The 23159-nt window shown below is 34.4% G+C and overlaps 1 protein-coding gene across 2 annotated transcripts in view; it reads right to left on the minus strand.

Moving 5' to 3' along the window:
- Positions 1-218: 218 nt before the first annotated feature.
- LOC149781742 (protein polyglycylase TTLL10-like) overlaps positions 219-23159 on the minus strand; it is a 55978-nt gene continuing 33037 nt past the window's right edge. For both annotated transcript variants that reach the window (XM_089935853.1, XM_089935854.1), the window contains 5 exons: positions 19617-19788; positions 18414-18554; positions 16450-16566; positions 15482-15575; positions 219-12720 (listed from right to left, as the gene is read on the minus strand). In XM_089935853.1, coding sequence (XP_089791979.1) covers positions 12002-12720; positions 15482-15575; positions 16450-16566; positions 18414-18554; positions 19617-19788 — 1243 coding nt within the window. In that variant the 3' untranslated portion in view covers positions 219-12001. The remainder of the gene's footprint in view (positions 12721-15481; positions 15576-16449; positions 16567-18413; positions 18555-19616; positions 19789-23159) is intronic.

The raw sequence follows: 23159 nt of genomic DNA on the forward strand, positions 1-23159 counted from the left end.
GAAACAGTAATGTTATTCAGTGATGCAGTCGTTTTAGTTATCTGACACAAGCCTCTAATTTCATTGTTATACGAGTTAAAATTGATAAAACATAAAAAAAAAAGATAATCAACTTAATGAAAGAAGAAAGAAACCTAGCTTATTTGATAAATTTAACAGGAAATAAACATTCACAACATCCTCTGCATATCTATGCCATGAAAAAGTCAAAGTCCTCCTTGTAATTAATTCTTTATTAAATATACTGGTCAATAATACAAATATAGCAATCAGAAACAAGTTCTAAAACAACTTAGAAAACTTGAAAAAATGAAATTAACTATAGTTCTAATTTAGAATTTCCTCCACAACAAACAATTGGCAATTAAGCAATGTTCATTAAATGCCAGTGTAAATGAAATTAAGAAACAAACAACTTTTAAAACAATACCATTTATCTAAGCAGTCAGTGCAAATTACAGGTGTGTGTGTGTGTGAAAAATCAAATGACAGGCCACTTAGTAATAATTTGTTAGTACTTGTATTTTCAGAACTGATATACACATAGTTAAACATAAAAAAGAATTACCAATTTTACATGTGTGTAAAATGCATCCAATAACAATACATTAAACCCTAAGCTTCCATGCCATAATGCTTGGAAGATTAGGTCTAAGTTTTTTCCTTAAAGTCTCAGGCTAAAAGGAAATGGGAGACAGATGCCTTTCCAAAGGACACACTGAGGTTGCTTGCATGGGTATCAAACCCATGTTGTTGGAATACAAATCCAAGCTTCTACCACATAAAAGTGATTCATATGTCAATAAAAACAAATCATGATCTATCATAGTACATCATATGAGATGCTACATCTGGGATAACACTGATTGTAGTTTGGTGTACACCATAGGGATGGAAAACATGCTATCATTTTTCCTCTGCTCATCAACATATTATGAACAACTAATATCAGGATGTTGGGGAATCAGCTTGCTTTGATTCCCCACTACTGCAACAAACCTTTTCTTCTTAAACCCTAGATGCAATACCAGTACAATATATACACATGTACTCGCTTATAAGTTGAGTCAAACTGCTAACAACAATGATCCTGCTATGCTGTAGCATATTGCTGCTGTAGATCAGGGTCTGTTGTTTATTATAGTGAATAGTCTTCACAAACTGCACAGACCCAGATCTGCAGTCACATTATGTAATGACATCTGCATCTGTGCAGTTTCCATTTAGTCTTGTCTTATGAGTATGCATGTATGTATGTATGTATATATATATATATATATATATATATATATATATATATATATATATATATATACACATACATACATATTCATTCACTTGTTCATTATCACAAACATCTAATGATCACAGAATGAATTGAAATGTTTAATACTTGCACTCTTAAGAATGTTGATAGTATATACATATATAATTTATATATATCACATGGAAAGCTTGTTCATTATCACAAGTAATGATCACAGATACAGCAGAATGAACTGAAATGTCTAATACTTGCACTCTGCAGAGAATCTTATTACAACATGGTTCCCTATGTTACAGTATCTCATTACAACATGGTTCCTTTTTATTAAAGTATCTCATTACAACATGGTTCCCTTTGTTACAGTATCTCATTACAACATGGTTCCTTTTATTAAAGTATCTCGTTACAACATGGTTCCCTTTGTTACAGTATCTCATTACAACATGGTTCCTTTTATTAAAGTATCTCGTTACAACAGGGTTCCTTTTATTAAAATATCTCATTACAACATGGTTTCTTTTATAAGGTGGTTATAGACAAGGATTCTATTACATTATGTTGTAGTAATACTTTGAATAATGCACTCCAGTGTATGGCAACCTTACATATTACACAGTACACCTTTAAGGCTCTCTTGTTTTTATTTAAATTTGTGTGGTTTAGGGAACAGTGATGCCTATATCCAGTTCCTGCAAGGAGAATAAAGTGCTTTGCCCAAAGGAACACCAAGGTAGCCAACCTAGGCTTGTTCAATGGTGAGAATAGAACCTGCACCCTTTTGCCCACAAGTCCAATTTGTTAACCACTAAATCACCACTGCTTCTGACTCCCAGGGACAATGTTATTGTGAAGAATCACTGTGCCAAGAAATTTAGAAGTTTACAGTAAACTCCAACAAGTCTTGAGCTTATGTGTGTAAATCTGGTAATGCAGGATAAAGTTAATTTCAGCTACATTTTTTTCTCCCTCAATGGTATATGTAATAAAACATTATGAACAAGTCTGATATGCATCCCAAAAAGAGACAAGTTCTGTATCTTTTGTTCAGACATTATAGAAAGTGGCTTTATCTGACCTAGATAATTTGACATATAAATGCTATTCAATAACAAATCTAGTTATGTAGTTTTCATTGGATTAGCATAATTAAGATATATATATGTACACATTCACAGTAAAACCTCCAATTGTAACCACCTTTGAATAAAGACCACTCCCCAATAGATACCAGATTTGGTAAGTCTTGTTTACTATGTAAGAGAGTAAGAATTTTTCTCTGAAATGAGACCACATCCCAATTAAGACCACTTTCCTCAGTCTAATCAGAGGTCTTAACTGGGAGGTTTTAGTGTTTATACAACTGTCATCATTATCTCTCTTCAAGCACTTTATCAAGGTTTTGTCTTTGCAGATTAGTAAATTAACATATACTTGAAGTTAAATATATTTTTTAATTAGTAACAATATTTACATGTGTTAGTTATGAAGTCATTTAATATAGAATAACTAGTGCAAAAGATGTCAAAAATACCTTTGACAATTTGTATATTAAATATGACAGCAAAGCACCAATGAAAACCATTACTAAAAGTATGTATCCAACATCCAATCAAATACACCACTCCCTCACTACAAGGCCCCTCAGTTTATGGTTCCTGTTATAAGTCCAGTTTTAAGACCCTTCATCAAAACACGGGTCCTGTTGACTCTAACATGGTTCCCATTATAAGGCCCCTTACTATAACATGGTTTCTTTTATAAGGCCCTTCATTATAACATGGTTCCCATTTTAAGACCCTTTATTATAACATGGTTCCTGTTAGACCCTTCTTTTAACATGGTTCCTGTTAGACACTTCTTTATAACATTGTTCCTGTTATAAGGCGAGTAGGGTCAGACATTCCATTTCATTAACTGTTAGTAAAATTATATGGATCTTGTTTTTCATTGTAAGTGGTCTCCCTTGACTGCGGTATACCCTAATGAGGAGGTATTGTACTTGTATGTTATTTCTGTATGGCTAAGTAAATTTTAAAAAAATAAAAATCAATTACAACATTTCAATGCTGAGTGCTGTATATAGAAAAGTATTCAGTCCAGTCCTAGTTATTTTTGAATTCCTGACAAAAAATGCAATCCCTGCTCTTTAAACATTCTTGTTGATGCTGGTGTGTAACACGTATCCTAACAGCAATCACCTTAGACCCAGATTTGTCATCATAGCACACCCTGGTATTAGATGCTTCATTATAACATGAATTCTTACACAACATGGTCATATCTTGCCTCCAGGCATTCTGCCATTACTCCCTGACACTACTCAAAACATAATAAACAAGCTGACAAAAAATTCTTTTAGTTCAGTTTTATAAACCTATAGCTTCAACATCATAATTCATGTTCATACACACCAATGTTTATTCAGGATCAGCATGGGGCTATCCAAATCTGGACTGCTATATAAATTGACAGGTAGTAAACTTATTACAATATATTTGACTAGCATTTCATTTACTTCCTGCCTATCCCTGCCATATATTTTGTATTATTCTCACTATACTGTGGTTCAGTGTTAATTTCAGCCAGTATATAGTTATATCAGAGGCCATGTTATACCGAGTTGCTTGACAGTCTAGTGAAATCCATGACCATATCCATGTTATATAAGAGGCCTTGTTATACTGAGTTTCTTGACAGTCTAGTAAAATTCATAACCAAATCTGTGTTATATCAGAGGCCATGTTATACTGAGTTGCTTGATAGTCTAGTAAAATTCATAACCAAATCTGTGTTATATCAGAGGCCATGTTATACTGAGTTGCTTGATAGTCTAGTAAAATTCATAACCAAATCTGTGTTATATCAGAGGCCATGTTATACTGAGTTGCTTGATAGTCTAGTGAAATCCATGTCCATACCCATGTTATATCAGAAGCCATGTTTTAAAGAGTTGCTTGACAGTCTAATGAAATCCATGACCATATCCATGTTATATCAGAGGCCATGTTATACTGAGTTTCTTGACAGTCTAGTAAAATTCATAACCAAATCTGTGTTATATCAGAGGCCATGTTATACTGAGTTGCTTGATAGTCTAGTAAAATTCATAACCAAATCTGTGTTATATCAGAGGCCATGTTATACTGAGTTGCTTGATAGTCTAGTAAAATTCATAACCAAATCTGTGTTATATCAGAGGCCATGTTATACTGAGTTGCTTGATAGTCTAGTGAAATCCATGTCTATACCCATGTTATATCAGAAGCCATGTTTTAAAGAGTTGCTTGACAGTCTAATGAAATCCATGACCATATCCATGTTATATCAGAGGAGTGACAGAGCATGTACTTCATAAGATTAGAATTGACATTATTCATTTTACTTGATCTCAAATGCAGACTCTGACCTGGTACTTTATGTACAATATTAATCCATTTTGTTTGGACAACAGCATTGTATCTAATTAAAGACTACAATTTGTAAAAACCCTCTTGTCATCTAATACATATCCACTCTCTCTTAACATAACTGTAAGATGGCAGTAAATCTGACCAGATCTTTCCAAGTTCTAAATACTGGTAACCCATGGTTGGACACAAGAACACTCAGGCTATGCAGTCTTGACTAAGTGTTGTTGGTTAACATGCAGACTACATTCAGCAATTTATCAGCATTCATCCATCACAAAATACATACACACATTTGAAAAAAATGCATACAGCTTAGACAACTATCTGCATTTATACAACTCTTTTTTTTTTTCTGCATCCCTTCTATTAAAGATTCAAACACTAGTTATGTAATAAGGTACTTTAAATCACAATATTTTAGAGTATATACACTTACTCAAATTATTTAAAGTGAAAGTCCGTGTTACATTTTATTTATTACACATGCTATGTAGGAGAACTGTTTTATATATCTCCACACCAGAATAGAAAACATTTTGTGTTTCTACAAAATTAATTGCTTGGATGCATCATATTATCACTCTCATTGTTAGCGACTTTTAGAAACTGCCCATGATGTCCTAATGTCAGTTTGTGTTCACAACAGCTACATGTGCTATGCCAGTGCTGTCCAACCTTTTTGACACCATGGGCCACTGAAAAATGTTTTTCTTGAAGCTGAGGCCTGCAGCAGAAAACTGAAAAGCAATGACTATATAGCTGCTCGAGCTCTGGCGAACCATTTAAAATCAGCCCAGGGGCTACAGGTTGGACAGCACTGCTATGCAGTGTAATACATGATCATGGAGCCAATGCTTTTAATTTTCAGCCCAGATAAACATTATCTGTCTCCTTTCAAGTTATAGTTCTCCAATGTCTTTTACTTTAACTTGTATCATAATACACTCAAGACCCCACCAACAAATAAAAAGGTAAAGTTCAATTAACACAAACGTAACTTGAGGTTTAATGTGTTTACATTTTCTGGGCAAAATATATTTCACCTGAACAACATTCTTAACTGTAGTAATGACAACGCTGAAGGGAACACAACAGGCCTTATGATGCAAAAAACCATTTGGAGATCCTCCAATTTTTTCATATCATTCATACATTATACCTCTGCAATATGGTAGTGCCATATCCACAGTAGATATGCACTAGAATTTTACGAGTCTGGGGTAAAATATTTCTGAACATTTATGTTTTCCTCATTGAAGAATTTAATATCTCAAATAACTGAAAACATTCATGGACTTTTCCTTTTAATACTGCATATACATGTACTCACTTAAATGTCGAGTCCAACTGCAAACAACATAGACCCTGATTTTCAATCGTATAATGCACTGGCAGATCAAGACTTTTTAGGTTTGTTCTATTGATTACTCTGAACAAACTGAACAGACCCAGATCTGTCAGTACGTTATGTGATGGATCTGTGCAGTTGGTAGTTGAACTGATGCAATATATATGGTATATTAATGACTTATAAGCAAATATATATATATATATATATATATATATATATATATATATATATATATATATATATATATATATATACATATACATACACACACACACACATATACACACACACATATGTGGTATATGGTATATTCAGCACAAAAATGTTTGTTATTGGATCAGCAGGATGATATAGTCTAAAAGCAATTATGCACTTACATGAATAAAATTATTATGAATTGTTTTGCTTCATTTTACAAAATTTCTTTCCTTTGAAAGTGTTTTAAGCTGCAGCCGGCAAATGCACATGACAATTATGTTGCTATGTATCTAGGTAAAACTGTAGGCAAGAGAAGATGTAATGAAAATAATGCCAAAATTAATTTGACTATCGACAATCTATAAATTAATGCCCATACCTTTTTTAAAATACTCTTTTAGAATACATGGGGTCATTCCACAGATTTTGTAATTCTATAGACCATTGGGGCAATATTAGGTATCTGTCACTGCTTTCTTTTAAATCATTATTACATACATTATCAGGGTCTATTACTGTATGTACATTTGCAGGTGTTTGAACTTATATCTAATTTTTTTTTAAACCCAGCCAAAAATAATCAACTGAATGTAAAAAATATTTTAAAAAATTATCCCCTTTTTCAGCTAGATGGGCAATTACCCCCGCATTTAAGTTCTATAATAGATCCAAAATCTGAAGGTTAAAATAAAACAGCAGATGTCATGAAATGTTTATGGAAATGATGCTTTGCTGCTAGTTCTGAGAGGCATTGACTGAATTCCCTAATGAACCGTGTATGACATGCAACTAGCTTTGAGAGGCACTGACTCAATTCCCTGTTTAACCATGTATAGTGTGCAAGTAGCTCTGAGAGGCATTTTCATCTGCAAATTTCAGTGTAAATTATACATAGGTAATAGGGAATTCTCATTCATTTTCATCTACAAATTCCTCTGTAACATAACATGGAAAATTAATATTACACATTTTTTCCTCACTAAGACCACTAATGAGCCGAGACCTGTTTTCTTCATCTGCACTAGATGAAGACTGTCTATCCACTTTGTTTCACATAGACTTATGGCATATATTAATTATGCAAAACAGTATTAAATGCTCCACTATCATCCAGTTGGATTCAGCTTAGAGAATCTGACCCAATCAGATGACTTGTTACACTTACTTGGGAAGATCATTGGAAATAATCATATTTACTCCGAGACACCGACACACGCTGCATGCAAGTCTCTTCAGTTTATACTGTTCATACACAAGGAATTCTTTAGAACTGAGGCATGCATACATCACAGAAGTCACCATACTGGACACCTAACAGGTCACATGATGAGTTCCTTGTCCAATGATTTTGCTCGCTCAAGTTTATAACCCTTTCATCCACATGTAGGTAGTTTCAGCTGGCCACTTATGCCACTGCTCAATGCAGAATCAAGCAGATTAATGATCAATGACTAGTGAATATGGTTTTCTTGTTGAATTCACGATATTTTTTTTTAACATAGCAATATTTTCAAGACCCCTGTACACAAGCTAGTAAATAAAGAAACTTTTGTACTGACTGGCAGTGACATAGCAAAGGGCTCTGTCTGTTCCCATCGACTTATGCAGATAATGCTTGGTATGTTGTGTACAAATTTATGTTCACTTTCCAGCAAACATCTTCAAAGTACTTATTGCCGGACTGAGACCATACCAGCTGTATTTCCCATCTTTTTCCACATTTGACCAATGAACAAAATAAAAAGCAATGCAGAGATCAGTTGCTGATTAAGTACAACAAAAAAGCCATGGGTCAAAATAGACTTATTCTACTAATAACCCTGAATAAAATATGGGGGGAAATTATAACCAAAAGTTTATTAAGATGGACTTGTGTAACTGTCCCCATACTTTGTGTTCTGAAATCATATCCTTCTAAACAATCAAACAGAAATTAGAAAAAAATGGAAGAAAAATTGAGAAATGTAGAAATAACAACTCAAGATAAAAACTTGTGAAAAAAATATTAGGATTATTTTGCAAATTAGAAATTGTAATGCACCCTGAAAATTTTCGCTGTGAAATGTTAATGCAAAATGCCTGCTTTATTGACAGTGAAATGTATGACAAGTGATCTGTTAGTATTCTCCAAAACAGAAAAAAATTCTAGTCCTATCCATACTGATACATCTTGTGGAGACTATAAGGCTACAACATTTTTATGTGTAAACAGCTTAGTTTACATTACTATTTGTACGTGTTTGGCAAAATCAGTAACCGTGTAAACATTCATGCAGTACATGTGCATATTTAGGCAGTATATCTGGTTAAATTTTTTTCTTCAGCATGTAAATGTATACAGCAGTACAAAACCATATCACAATGACCCTAAGGCTGTTTGACCTAACATTTTTTAGATATATTCAGCAAAAAATGTGTCCTAGGAACTGAATCCTGTCATAAAAAAGTATAAAAATACATACAGCCAAAGAAACAATCACAAGTTAAGCAATGGTACAACATGGACATTGTCAGTGTCTTACATATAAAAAGCTGTCAGCTGTAAGCCTAAACATATCAATCATGAGAAAGGTTTAGATTATAATTGATTTGTTAAACAGCATTGTTTGAATGTTGCATAACATGTACATCATGCATGTGCATCTTCCTCCAGGCTGGTCATGTGACTTTTAAAGCCACACCCGATGATGTATATTAAGCAGGCCAAAGGTTGCACAAGCCTGCTGTACATGTAAACATGTTTTAAAATAATTGAAAATGTTGCAGCCATTGTAAGAACTCATCACAATGTAAACATAAATACATCACAGATTGGAATAAAGAATTATACAATAATTATTAGCAGGATATAATGCCATTACAAACTGTCTTATTAATAATACTCCAAGTAACAGCTTAAGGAAACTCCATAAATGCATCCAAAAAATAACATGGAAACCAAACTTTGGGCATGCTAATTCTTCTAGTGTCCTGTGCTTAGTCAAACACTACAGGCCCAAGTTAAAACTTGGTTTAAAACATTTCAAGTGGTTGTTGGAGTATTCAAAACTGGCATACTGCCATTTGATTACTGAGATCATGCATCAAAGGACACGAACAACAACCGATTACAATCAATAAACACCATGCACATATAACCAAATCAAGAACATCACCCTGGCAACCATTGCAGGTTCAGTGTGATACAAAGACAATTCATTTTTTTTTTAATACCTTTTCTTAAATTTCTATTGTGTCCTAATACAGAGAAGCAAATCTTTCTTGAACTAAAATGTCACTGATGTATTCATATACCACTGGAGAGTCCAAGTGCAAATTCAATCCACTACCGACTGATAAAATTATATCTTCTCTCTATAATCAACACTGAAGAGCGAATTTCTTTTGGCGGGCAGATTGGTACTAAAACAAACATTGCTGACCTCCATGTATATTCCAAATTAAAACTTTATACTTTCTTCATAGCAACTTTCTTTACCCGTTTATTCTGCCATTACAGTAAATACAATTTCTTAATGTTGTAGAATGCGTGAATTTTTCAGGCAAATCGACATTATCATAAATTTGCAAAGCATGTCACAAATAACATTATATTTTTTGGCAATGACTGTGATCAGATATTTAAATCTACAAAAGTCAACTAATATTTTTATTATCCAAATATATTATTAAATAACTTCAAAGATGTTTAAGTGCTATAGATTTATTTTCCCAAAATAATGTAAAATCGAGTTAAGATCATGCCCAGATCAATCATAAGCAGAGATTGCCTTGACATTCCTCTCCAAAATTTTGGAAAAAAGGACACCATCTGTACTTGCTTACAAGACAGGTCCAACTGCAAACTGCATAAACCCAGACTTGCCATTGCATAATAAACTGTCAGATCTTGGTCTATTCAGCTTGTTATGATTACTCAGTAGAACAAACATCATGCATTGGCAGATCAGGGCCTATGTTGTCTGCAGTTGGACCCAACTTATATGGAGGTATATACAGTGTTTCAAGGTGAGAAATCATCTGATAAGCATACCAATATTAGTGCAGTAAGATAGGCAATGGCAAGTATTCAGCTTACATTAGGTGGTGAGGGATCATTGACATTCTGGCTTGAAATCACAAAATAATGAACTTAAAGTTCAACCAATCCAAAATTGTATTTTGTGGCCATTTTAATTTAAATTAAACAATTTTTAAACTTTATAGTTTAATGACCAGAAATTTATAGTGTCAGGGCAGTTTTTAGAGGAATTCTGTTTGCATAGCTACATTCATCTCTAAACATGAAAAATGGATAATTAAACTGAACTGCTGACATGAAGAAGTATGAATCAGTCATTTCTTTCCACAGGAAAGTTTAATCATGCTTATTATTAAGTTTGTTGCCTGACCCAATGTTTCTCCCATACATACATGTACATAAGCAGGCAACAGTGTATGTAGGTGCCAACATAAACACATATTTCTTATAAAGATTACTGAAGCTACTAGACATAGGCCTAATGAATGTACCTGATTGCTATATAAGATTAGGTGTTTCATAAAATTTTTTCCTCTGTAAAATTCCTTTTTGTACAGTTTGTAAATTATTATTGTCAATTTCTTTTCTAAAAAAAGGTTTGTCTTAACCTGTAGCAAGTCAGATATGGTGACAACTGAGGGTCTTAGAGGGAACCCTTACCTGGTCTGATGTCAGCCTGACAACCGAGGGTCTTAGAGGGAACCCCTACCTGGTCAGATGTCAGCCTGACAACTGAGGGTGTTACAGGGAATCTTTACTCAGTCAGATGTCAGCCTGACAACTGATGGTATTACAGGAAACCTTTTCCACTCAGATATCAGCCTGACAACTGAGGGTATAACAGGAAACCTTTACCACTCAGATGTCAGCCTGAAAACTGAGGGTATTACAGGAAACCTTTACCACTCAGATATCAACCTGACAGATGAGGGTTTTAGAGGGAACCCTTACCAAGTCAGATATCAGCCTGACAACTGAAAGTGTTAAGGGAATCTTTACTAAGTCAGATATCAGCCTGACAACTGAGAGTATTACATGGAACTTTTACCAAGTCAGATATCAGACTGACAACTGAGTGTGTTACATGGAACTTTTACCAAGTCAGATATCAGCCTGACAACTGAGGGTACTATTACATGGAACTTTTACCAAGTCAGATATCAGACTGACAACTGAGTGTGTTACATGAACTTTTACCAAGTCAGATATCAGCCTGACAACTGAGGGTATTACATGGAACTTTTACCAAGTCAGATAGTTCAAGTTACATATCACCTAATGCTTAATGGAGTAAACAAAAATGGTTTCACTTTGACTTCCAATTTTTTTAACCACTGATGCTTTGCAAATGTTTGATAAGGCCACCTGACCATTTGTTCAGACTATGTTTTTTTTTCTTCTCTTCTAACAGACTGGCGATGTTTTCTCAGTAAAATTATTCTCAAAGATGTATCATATATGACAATGGGAATACAAATGCTTTGTTTGGCCACCACTTTCTGTTATATTTTTGCTGTTTACATCCTGAATGGCAAACAAGCTACAGAAACAAATTGTATGCAACTATAAATTTCTTGATTTTCTGTACTGGTTTATTTCTCCTCTACTTTTCTTTGATGATTTCAAGCAATAGCCATAATGATTGTTCCACATGTCTTTGTCTTCAGTTGACACTTGGAATATTCTATCGCCAGTAATTTCGGTTAAAGACTACTCTAAGTGACAGTTTCAGTGTAAAGCAGGTTTTTCTGGCACTAATTTCCCCGTTCTAGATTGTCTCTATCTCTTTTTGCAGAAGGTGTGCCACGAGCATGAGTCATTTTGAGTTTAACTTCTTCTAGCAATGAATCTGTAAGAGAAATCCTAGATGCTGGAGAATTGTCATGAACCAAATTTAGATCCATGGTTTTTCTCTGTGATGCCTGACTGGTGTCTGCTGGTCTTGGTAAAGTGGTGATTGAAGTCAAAGGAGTTGCAGTAGTGATCCCTAGTTCATCCCCGGCATTATTTGAATTTTTGTTTTCATCAGTGTCTTTAACACTATTGTCTGTCTGAGTGAATGTTGCTGCTGTTATGGTTGGAACCGAATATGCATTTGCTGAGTGTGTAGATAGAGTTGGCTCTCTTTGGAAACTGTATTTTGTTGGATGATTCTCCTGAGCTTCTGGTACAGTTTCTGTCTTGTCTTTCTTTATGCTTTGTGCATTTGGTGAAGTGTAAAGTGATGTGCTTTGTGTTAAGGATCTATGATGTGGGGGTCGAGTTGGTGAGCCTCGTCGTACATTAGCCCCTGTTGCAGCCATTTTTGTTTTTTCTGCAGTGATATCTTTCACCGGTGAGACACTCCTAGTCTGGCGAGAAATTATTACATTTGGACGACTGCCACAGTACAATACTGTGAAAGATTTTAGGGATGATAATGGCAGCAATGCTTGATTCCGTCTGCTTTTTTCAAAACACTCAATGGTCAAATCTAAAATTATGCAAAAACAGAATACATAATTGTATATCTTTTTTGATGCAATACATTAAAAGGCCACAAACAATATCTATGTCATAAAACACATGAAAATAACCTTTTAGTGTAAATCAACCAATTAAAACATTCAATTTGAAACCATAAAAGCAAAACCTGAAGCAAATTACAAATACATTTTTTAATAATAAATTAATGTTCAATTTTTAAAATGTAAATGGTGAAATATAGATTTCATATAAATAATTCTTACACCTAAAATGGAAAAAGCCTCTAAATGCACTAGGTCCCTGTATTCTCAATGCACTAGGTCCCTGTATTCTCAATGAATATCTGATGTAACGCTCATACTTTGAGTCTATGAAAGTGGCAAAATAAGCATGGTATATATTTTTTTAACTTGTGATAATCTTTCTTTTCCTGTGATATAGATGTTTTTTGAACATATAGAATTTACACTGAAAAATATTTAGAAATACATCTTTTATATTTGATTAAGATTTGTTACATGTTCATATAATAAATATAAAAATCTAGATCAAATGCTATTCAGCAGTTTATGGAGAAAAGTTTTTAAAGTTTGTTTCTATTTTTAGTAATAGCAGACATATCTGGTGGTATATCAGAAATATTAGCAAAAATATGAATGATTTAGGTCAAATCTGGTCAAACACTTTTCACCAATTTTCGAGAAAAAATTGTGGTTTCTCTATCTTAGTAACAGCAGTCATATCTGAGTGCAGATTGGCATCATTTTTAAAAACTATCTTCAAACATGGATGCTTTATGTCAAATTTGGTTAAATTCTTCTGAGTGATTTTTGAGAAGTGTAAAAGGGATTTTAATTTTTACTAACGGTGACCATCTTTCAAGGTGGATCAGAATTGTTTGTATACACTTAAAAGGTTTTGTGTAAGGAAGCTTTCTGTCAAATCTGGTTAAATTCTGTTCAGCAGTTTCTGAAAAAAAAGCTGTTTCAAGTTTTGTTTATTTTTAGTAACAGCTACCATATCTGATGGTGGATCAGCATCTAGGTATGCATACAAACATCCTTACTGGTCATCTAAGAATGCATAAAAACATCCTTACTGGTGATCTAGGTATGCTACAAACATCCTTACTGGTCATCTAGGTATGCATAAAAACATTCTTACTGGTGATCTAGGTATGCCTACAAACACGCTTACTGGTCATCTAAGTATGCATACAAACATCCTTACTGGTCATCTAGGTATGCATACAAAGATGCTTACTGGTCATCTAGGTATGCATACAAACATGCTTACTGGTCATCTAAGGATGCATACAAACATGCTAACTAGTCATCTAGGTATGCATAAAAACATCCTTATTTGTCATCTAGGTATGCATACAAACATGCTTTCTTGTCATCTAGGTATGCATACAAACATGCTTTCTTGTCATCTAGGCATGTATACAAACATGCTTACCGGCCATCTAGGCATGCATACAAACATCCTTACTGGTCATCTACGTATGCTACAGACATGCTTACTGGTCATCTAGGTGTGCATACAAACATCCTTACTGGCCATCTAGGTATGCATACAAACATCCTTAATGGTCATCTACCTATGCATACAAATATCCTTCCTGGTCATCTAGGTATGCATAAAAGCATGCTTACTGGTCATCTAGGTATGCATACAAACATGCTTACTGGTCACCTAGGTATGTATACAAACATGCTTACTGGTATACAAACAAAAATCCTTACTGGTCATCTATGTATGCATACAAATATCCTTCCTGGTCATCTAGGTATGCATACAAACATCCTTACTGGTCATCTAGGTATGCATACAAACATCCTTACTGATCCTCTATTTATGCTACAAACATGCTTACTGGTCATCTAGGTGTGCATACAAACATGCTTACTGACCATCTAGGTATGCATACAAACATGCTTACTGGTCATCTAAGTATGCATACTATTACTTAACTGCTCATAACATTTATTATGTCTACCAGATTTCATTGGTCTACCTAAAGTAGTTATTACTTAACTGTGCTAATAACATTTATTATGCCTACCAGATTTCAACTGTCTACCTAAAGTAGTTATTACTTAATTGTGCTCATAACATTTTTATGCCTACCAAATATCATTGGTCTACCTAAAGTAGTTATTACTTAATAGTGCTCATAACATTTTTTATGCCTACCAGATTTAATTTGTCTACCTAAAGTAGTTATTCCTTAATTGTGCTCATAACATTTTTTATGCCTACCAGATTTGTCTACCTAAAGTAGTTATTCCTTAATTGTGCTCATAACATTTTTATGCCTACCAAATTTCATCGGTCTATCTAAAGTAGTTATTCCTTAATTGTGCTCATAACATTTTTATGCCTACCAAATTTCATCGGTCTACCTAAGGTAGTTATTACTTAATTGTGCTCATAACATTTTTATGCCTACCAAATTTCATCGGTCTACCTAAAGTAGTTATTACTTAATTGTGCTCATAACATTTTTTATGCCTACCAGATTTCATTTGTCTATCTTTGCACAATCATGCTAAAAATCTTTTCAGAATGGAAAGATCAATGACAGATAGTGAGAATGAAAACAAACACTGGAGATATCAAAACCTGCCAAAACTGTGTACAAGTGGGATATAAGTGGATAATCTTAGATTGAGTCATCATAAATCCTTGCACATGAGAGTTCTTGGGACTGAGCCAAGAATATCTCAAGTGCAATGGATGTGTGGTATCCAAATAAAACTTACACAAACTCTCTTCAACTACTCCTGGTATGACCTCCTTCAAGGCTTCACAGTTGATGTGGAGAGCTGGGTTCACATTAACCTCAATTAAAGTCACCTGAAAAATGGATGGCCAAACAGTTTCATACATGAAATTAATACATTTTATAAGCATTCAAAGTTTAAGCTCACTCTTTCTAGTGGAATTCTACCTCATAATACATACATTCACAATACCACATATCTGTGAACAGGTTATTTATGTTGTCATGGCCGATTTTGATGTTCGAAGTGTCAAAGTCAACCTTAAATCTTCAGTCATGTCATCTATGTGGTTTTGTTGGACATTTTACAAAATTCTTTCTTAGAACACTGAACCTTGTTATATATAGGGTGCAAAAAACCTGATTAAAATACTAAAACAAAAATGCAAACTCTGCACACTGATAAAATGAATGCATCATCCAATCATTTACCTAGACAGCCAAAATGTAATAACCTTTATACTGGCTCAGTTTGTTCTTCTGTTTGTAATTGAAACTACGTATGAAAAGTTCAATTAACATCCATCATGTATAAGTTAAGTTGCTAACTGAAACAGAAAAAGTGACCAATAGATATAAATGTTTAAATTTATAAATGCATAACAACTATATACCCTCCTCAACAGACATGTAAGTTGCAAAAATAAAAATCTGGTCTTTATTTTGAATAAAACTAACCAGTTGACAATATATTGGAGTTCTTTTTGAAGTACCAATTTGCTTTTCTAATAAATACATAAGACATGCTATAATTTATCTTTGCCACATACAAATAATGGCTTTTCTTCATATTATCAGGTCAGTTGTAAATAACTGTTGTTCTACCATAATGCTGCTCCCAGCAAGTTATTCAAACATAGTGATATTGGCTATTCAACTGGATATTAGATATATACATATCTCAAAAGACAGGTAGGTAGTTACAGTCAGACTGCTAGATTAACATACCTTCATATCATTGTCCACCATAAAGTCCAGTCCAAAAAGGTCAAAGAAGCCAATCTTACACTGAAGCTTGTGTTTGACACTGTTGAAACAATGGATCATTATTTTCTGCATTGTTTTCTGTAAAATAAAAATAAAGAGCTTTTCAGGCAAAATTTGAGCTTGTAGTAATTAATGGATTGCTAAAATGTACAAACAGTAGGAAAACCAAAAGTCAGCAGAGATCAGGGGAAATAACTCCCCTAAATGATGTGAAATACTTCAAATCCAACTCTTTCAAGTACATGAAGTTGATTGCAAGGGCAATAACTCTGTCCAAAATGAAATGGATGAGGAAAAATTCCATAAAAGAGACATTAGGATCTATGAAACAATATTTACATCAAAACTGCATAAAAATATGTTAAATGGTGCTTCAGCTATGCTGATTACAAACACTTTCCCCAAGCAGAGATATGAAACTGATTGATAAGGGCCATAACTCTATATAAACTGGCAAAACCCATAAGGGTACACCTGGGTGTAAAAGACACTGTTCCTAACAATTTGCATCATTGTATGTTAAATGGTTCTGGAGTTAAGACTACAAGCAACATTCCATGTTGCCAGGAGATAAAATTAATTTGATAATGGGCATAACCCTGTACAGCAGAAAGGAGTGAATGGTTCTTGAATTATGCAAGTTAAAAGGATGGTATAATAATAATAATAATAATAATAATAATAATAATAATATTATTATTATTATTATTATCACAAATAATATAGGTATATTTGTCACAACTTCCCGTGTTAATGTTTGTTTTTGCTTTTTTTATGCTTGTTGTTGCTATTATTATTATTATTATTATTTACGGTCACCACTTTATGTTCATGATGATAACTGCTGTTAGAATGCAAATACCATGATAAAAAAATTTAACATTAAAATAGAAATGAATAAAACTACCATGATAGGTTACAGTTTTGTAGTTGTCTTCAGTAAACTGTTGCTTGCAAAAGTAGCTACATTTGCTTGGTGGTGACCACTTTTTAAATCCTGCCCTGCCATGCCTTATGGCGTGTATCCACGCAATCCAATGTTCCTCATTTTTAGGAAAGATATGCCCACCCTTCTATGAATGGTTTGGCACAACACATGTCATTTCAGGAATGAATACTTTTGTTATTCAAATGTCAAATGCTTACTGCACAACAGCAGACCCATGATATGAGATATAATCAAAACTCATTCTGGCCGATGGACCTAACTGCCTGCAATACAATCTACAAATTCTGAGGGGGAAGACAACTGGCCAATGTTCCTCATTAGGTACTATACATTTTCACATAGTCCAACTGCAAATAACACAGACCCTGATCTGTCGTCACCTAATGCATGAGCAGATCAGGGTCTTTGTTGTTTTTTCTACCAATTAGTCCTAGCATTGATAAAGATCTGCAAGCAGATTATGCAGTGGAGATCTGTTCTTTGTAGTTTGCAGCTAGACTCAACTTATAAGTAAGTATAGATTGTACATGTCTAATGTTTCAGCTCTAAGCAACATTAGATATTTTATAAAACTTTTTCTGATCCTCATATAGTTGCTAATAAGCTTGAAGATGACAAAACTGTTGATGTGAAATCCAATAATTTCCGAAGGGTCACAAGCCAAGTTTGGCCTGCCACTCAATAAGGCAATAATGCACTAGCCAATCTGGGCCTGGGAAAAATGACTGCAAAACAGTATAAGAATAAATTCAAAATTAACAAAGTTATGCAATCTGCAAGCAGAATTTAGAATGCCCATTGATCTAGTCATGATCGTTCCAGAGGTGAAACTTTACAGAAAATATGGTTGAAATCAAATAGAAAATTTGGATCCTGCAGGCTTGATAATGACTAACATACTCAAGTAAATGCTGATATTCCACTAGATTGCTGGTGATTACAAATGCTGAGCCTTAGCATGGTTGTGTATACTAACAGTTAGTGTGTTGTAGGCCCAGTCCTTTTCCAAGCCCTTCTCCTGCATGTAGTGTTCATTGATGTACTCATTAAATTTGTCCATGGACCAGGCAGTGTCTTCTTTCACATCCTTGTACGATGGATCTTTCTTCTGAATATACTGTAAAGAGACTGAACTGAATGAACTTCAAATCAAATAACACATCAGCATAATGTAGACTAGTCAGTTATACATCCTTGTACAACAGATGCTTCCTCTGAACAATACACACTCTTAACAATAATTCTCTTGAAACAAGTTAACTGTGCTGCAAAAATTGATTTCATTAAATAATAAAAATAACCTGTCTTGAAAATGATCATTGATTTTTATGAAAGTAGCTAGAAACAAAATCTGAAATAAAATCAGAATCTTGCATGAAGTGAAAAATAATCTTGCTAAAAAACAGAATGACCTTCAACCTTTAAGTCTATCAGTTCAAAGGCAATTCACCTTCATTTTGTTTTTCACACAATGAAAAACTTCATGTCAGCGGTCTTTCTAGAAGACAATGCAACTACTAGGCAGTGTGTGTGTGTGATTAGAATTTTTAATGTAGCTTTAACAATTTTTCAGTCATATCGCTATGATGTCTGTGAAGTGGCAGTTTATAGTGATGTCTAGCACTGGGGGATCATGTTGAAGACATGTAGCATGATGTCCCACCCAGTCACATTATCCTGACACTAACCTCTTAATGCTGAGAGCTGACCAGTCCTAACACTAACCTCTTAATGCTGAGAGCTGACCAGTCCTAACACTAACCTCTTAATGTTGACAGCCTAGCAAGGCAGCCATTAGTACCATTTTTATAAGTCTTTGGTATGACTCAGCCAGGGATCGAACCCACGACCTCCTGCATCCAAGACAGATGCACTAACCACTAGACCACCAGAGCGGTCAACTATTAGGCAGAATACATCAGATGTTGAGACCAAATTCATGCGCTCATGATTACAGATCACTGCCATCTCACCTCTATCTATGTCGGTTTGAGTCTTGCATTCAGCCAATGTGGGTATGTGAGAAAGCTTACCAGTAGCTTCTCGTGGGTTGGTGGTTATTTTTGGGGTTTTCCTGGGTTCTTCCTCAACCATTTATAAAGGACTGTAACTCAAATCTATTCTAGGAAAATGTATTTATGTTCTATACTTGAAACTTATTACTTATTACCAAACTTACCTGATTTGTCAAATGTGTGGTAAGATTAAGGTCATGTGCATCATACTTCTGACAGGAAAGGCGAATATAACCCTTATGGTACAGGATTAAATATGGCACAGTGCTGGCAATAAGCATGTAGGCACGAATATCAAACTTCCTTGAATCCAGCAAAAGTGGATTGGAAATATACCTAGATCAAAAAGAAGGAAAAATGTATTATTAAATGATATTCATAAAAATTAGAAAACATTTGCTGACATACAATTAGAAAACTATATCATGTTGTCTGTAATTAATAAACCATCAAATAAATTATTATCTTATGATCTTCAATTTTTCGCAAAAGTCTTTTCTTAAGCCAAAATGTGCAATAATCTGACATAAATCTGAGCCGAATGTTATAGTAAATATTTAACCAACAATTATTAGTACATCTGAAAACATTAAAAATACACAAAGAATTACAGGTGATGTTCAATAATAGACCTCTGTCAAGATGAGTATTATGAACCTGTAAACCTCATTCTGACCAACAAACCTCAATATATAGTTTTATTACCTCATGTATAGTATACAAATGGCAGTTTAATTTGTTGTATAGAAGCACAAATATGTACCTCGGATCCATCATGTCACAAACTTAATGTCAATTATGACTGTCATGCACATATCACTGACATCATGAACATGTGATATTATGGCTTATCTAAAACTATATGAAATTAAGTCATCGAATGTCAAATCAGCTTTCACAGTAGAACAATTATAGACCTTAGTTGAGATGAATATAAAGTTTTTTGATTCCGTAAAACCTCCTCAAGAGGAAACATTTTGTATTATCATTCATGGCTTTGCTACTCTTGAAAATACAATGTTTCCACTTCATTGCTGTTGTTGCTGTAGAGTTTAACGCCATTTTTCAGCACAAGATAGGCTATACATGGTGGCCAGTATAAATGGTGGAGGAAGAACCCGGGAAAACCCTGGAAAGAACCACCGACCCACGAGAAGCTACTGTCAAGCTTTCTCACATACCCACATTAGCTGAATCTGAGACTCGAACCAACGCAGACAGAGGTGAGATGGCAGTGATCCATAATGGTGAGCACCTTAGACCACTCGGCCATTCAGGGCCCCTTCCATTTCATTCATGAAATACTTCCTTATATCTACTCAAAAAGTCTTCAATATAAATGGGTGAACATCGTTTTTCCTGATTTAAAAAAAAAATATAATAATATCAGGGCCTAAATTTATGGATCCTAACCAGTAACAAAATTGTGACATTAACATTTAATTCTGACAATCATGGTTAGCAGCAACCATGGAATCTGCAAAAATTGGTACCGTGTGTGAAGGAAAAGTAAATTAGCAAAAGTTTACAAGCAGCTACATTTTTACTCCATCTAATCAAGCTAAAACGATAAGCTCATTTTAATTTCTGTTTGTCTAACCATAAAATAGTGTGGAGGGTTGTGGCAAAAAAAATATTAACAATATATACAACTCTCAGCTGTCAACAATTCTGCCAATTATTTCTCACAATGTCAAAAAAAACAAAAAAAAAAACATTGTAAAGGTTTATAATGTGCTAAAAATAGGCCTGATCTCTAATGTATTGCATTTCAGAATCATGCAGAATTCCAAATTCTTGTAATTTACCCACGACATTTTTATTCTTATTTGATCAAATTATGCCACCACAATAATGGGCACACACTTGTTTCCCAATCACCCAAGAAAATAAGCCGATTTATAGCACACAAATATCATTTTTTTTAAAGAAAGTAAAAAGAAAGTCATGAGAAGACTGGATGACTCCTGGCACTGCAACCTGACCATAGCTATTACAAACGTAAATTAAAATCATTTTGCAAGTTTATATCCAGTGCCATTGAGCTTTGTTCTGCTGAGCACAGACTCAGCAAGGATCTCAATGTAATGCAACCATGAAGTCAACAGACGTGTCATGCAGAACTCAAAACAACAAGATTACCTCCTGTAACCATGACCTGGTTGCTTTTCAACAATCTTCATAGGAAGTCTGTACTTGGGCGGAGGTGTACCTTTGAGCTAACAGTCAATAGGGAGGTTCCTTTGCCCAAGTACAGACTTCTTACCAAGATTGATGAGTGTGTGTGTGATTTGGATTTTTAACATAGTTTTAACAATTTTTCAGTCATATCGCTATGATGTTTGCAATGAGGCAGTTTACAGTGATGTCTAGCACTGGAGTATCATGCCAGACATGTAGCATGATGTCCCACCCAGTCACATTATCCTGACACCAGGCTGACCAGTCCTAACACTAACCTCTTAACGCTGAGTGCCAAGCGAGACAGCTGTAGGTACCATTTTTGTAAGTCTTTGGTATGACTCAGTCGAGGATTGAACCTACGACCTTCCTGATCCAAGGCAGACACTCTAACCACTAGGCCACTGGAGCAGTTGAAGATTAATGAAAACAAAACCAAGAATCTTGACATCCAATGGAAACCCTAAAAGCATTAGCATGTTGGCTCTGGTACCCTTGACCTTTATCTCAAACAAGGACTCAATATGGCATTGTCCCTGCCCAAGTATAGCCTGCCTGTGAAGTTTGATGAACATTAGGTGAAGAAAACGTGATGTACTTGATCTTGGATATAAAAGTTTACTGAACTTGACCTTGGATATAAAACCTGAGTGAACTTGATACTGGATATAAATATTGACTAAACTTGATATTGGACATAAAACTTGACTAAATTTGACCTTAGATATAAAACTCGACTTAACTTGACCTTGGATAAAAAAACCTTGACTGAACTTGATCTTGGAGATAAAAGTTGACGAACTTGATATTGGATATAAAAGTTGACTGAACTTGATACTGGATATGAAACTTGACTAAATTTGACCTTGGAATATATAAAACTTGACTGAACTTGACCGTGGATAAAAAAAAACTTAACTGAATTTGATCTTGGATATAAAACTTGACTAAATTTGATCTTGGATATAAAACTTGACTGAACTTGATAATGGATATAAAACTGGACTAAATTTGACCTTGGATATAAAACTTGACTAAACTTGATCTTGGATATAAAACTTGAGCGAACTTGATAATGGATATAAAAAATGACTGAACTTGATATTGGATACAAACTTGACTAAACCTGACTTTGGATATAAAACTTGACTAAACTTGACCTTGGTTATAGCAGCACCAACAATGATATGCTGCTGCCTTTATCCATGGATAAGCTACACATGAAGTTTGAGAAAAAGACCACACCATGTCTGGATAATGACCAAATATGAAAGGTTCTACCTAAGCACTAAACATGAGACCAGCCTCTGAAGCTCAAAGTATGCTGATCAGTTCTGAAAGATGGATGTCCAATCCTGTGCTGGGGCCCATACAGAACTAAAGGGTGCTGGAAAGGGCTGTTCTTTGGCATTTGATAGTGCATAGTGAACAGTCTTCTTCCTCAAAGAGAAAAAGAAGAAAAGGGGGCAGATACAATCAATGCATTTCGTTTAGCACCATCTACAAAATATTCTCACCTGGCATCA

Source organism: Sinohyriopsis cumingii, chromosome 15 (genome assembly GCF_028554795.1).
Source record: "Sinohyriopsis cumingii isolate HCF-2022 chromosome 15, ASM2855479v2, whole genome shotgun sequence".
Lineage (NCBI taxonomy): Eukaryota > Metazoa > Mollusca > Bivalvia > Unionida > Unionidae > Sinohyriopsis > Sinohyriopsis cumingii.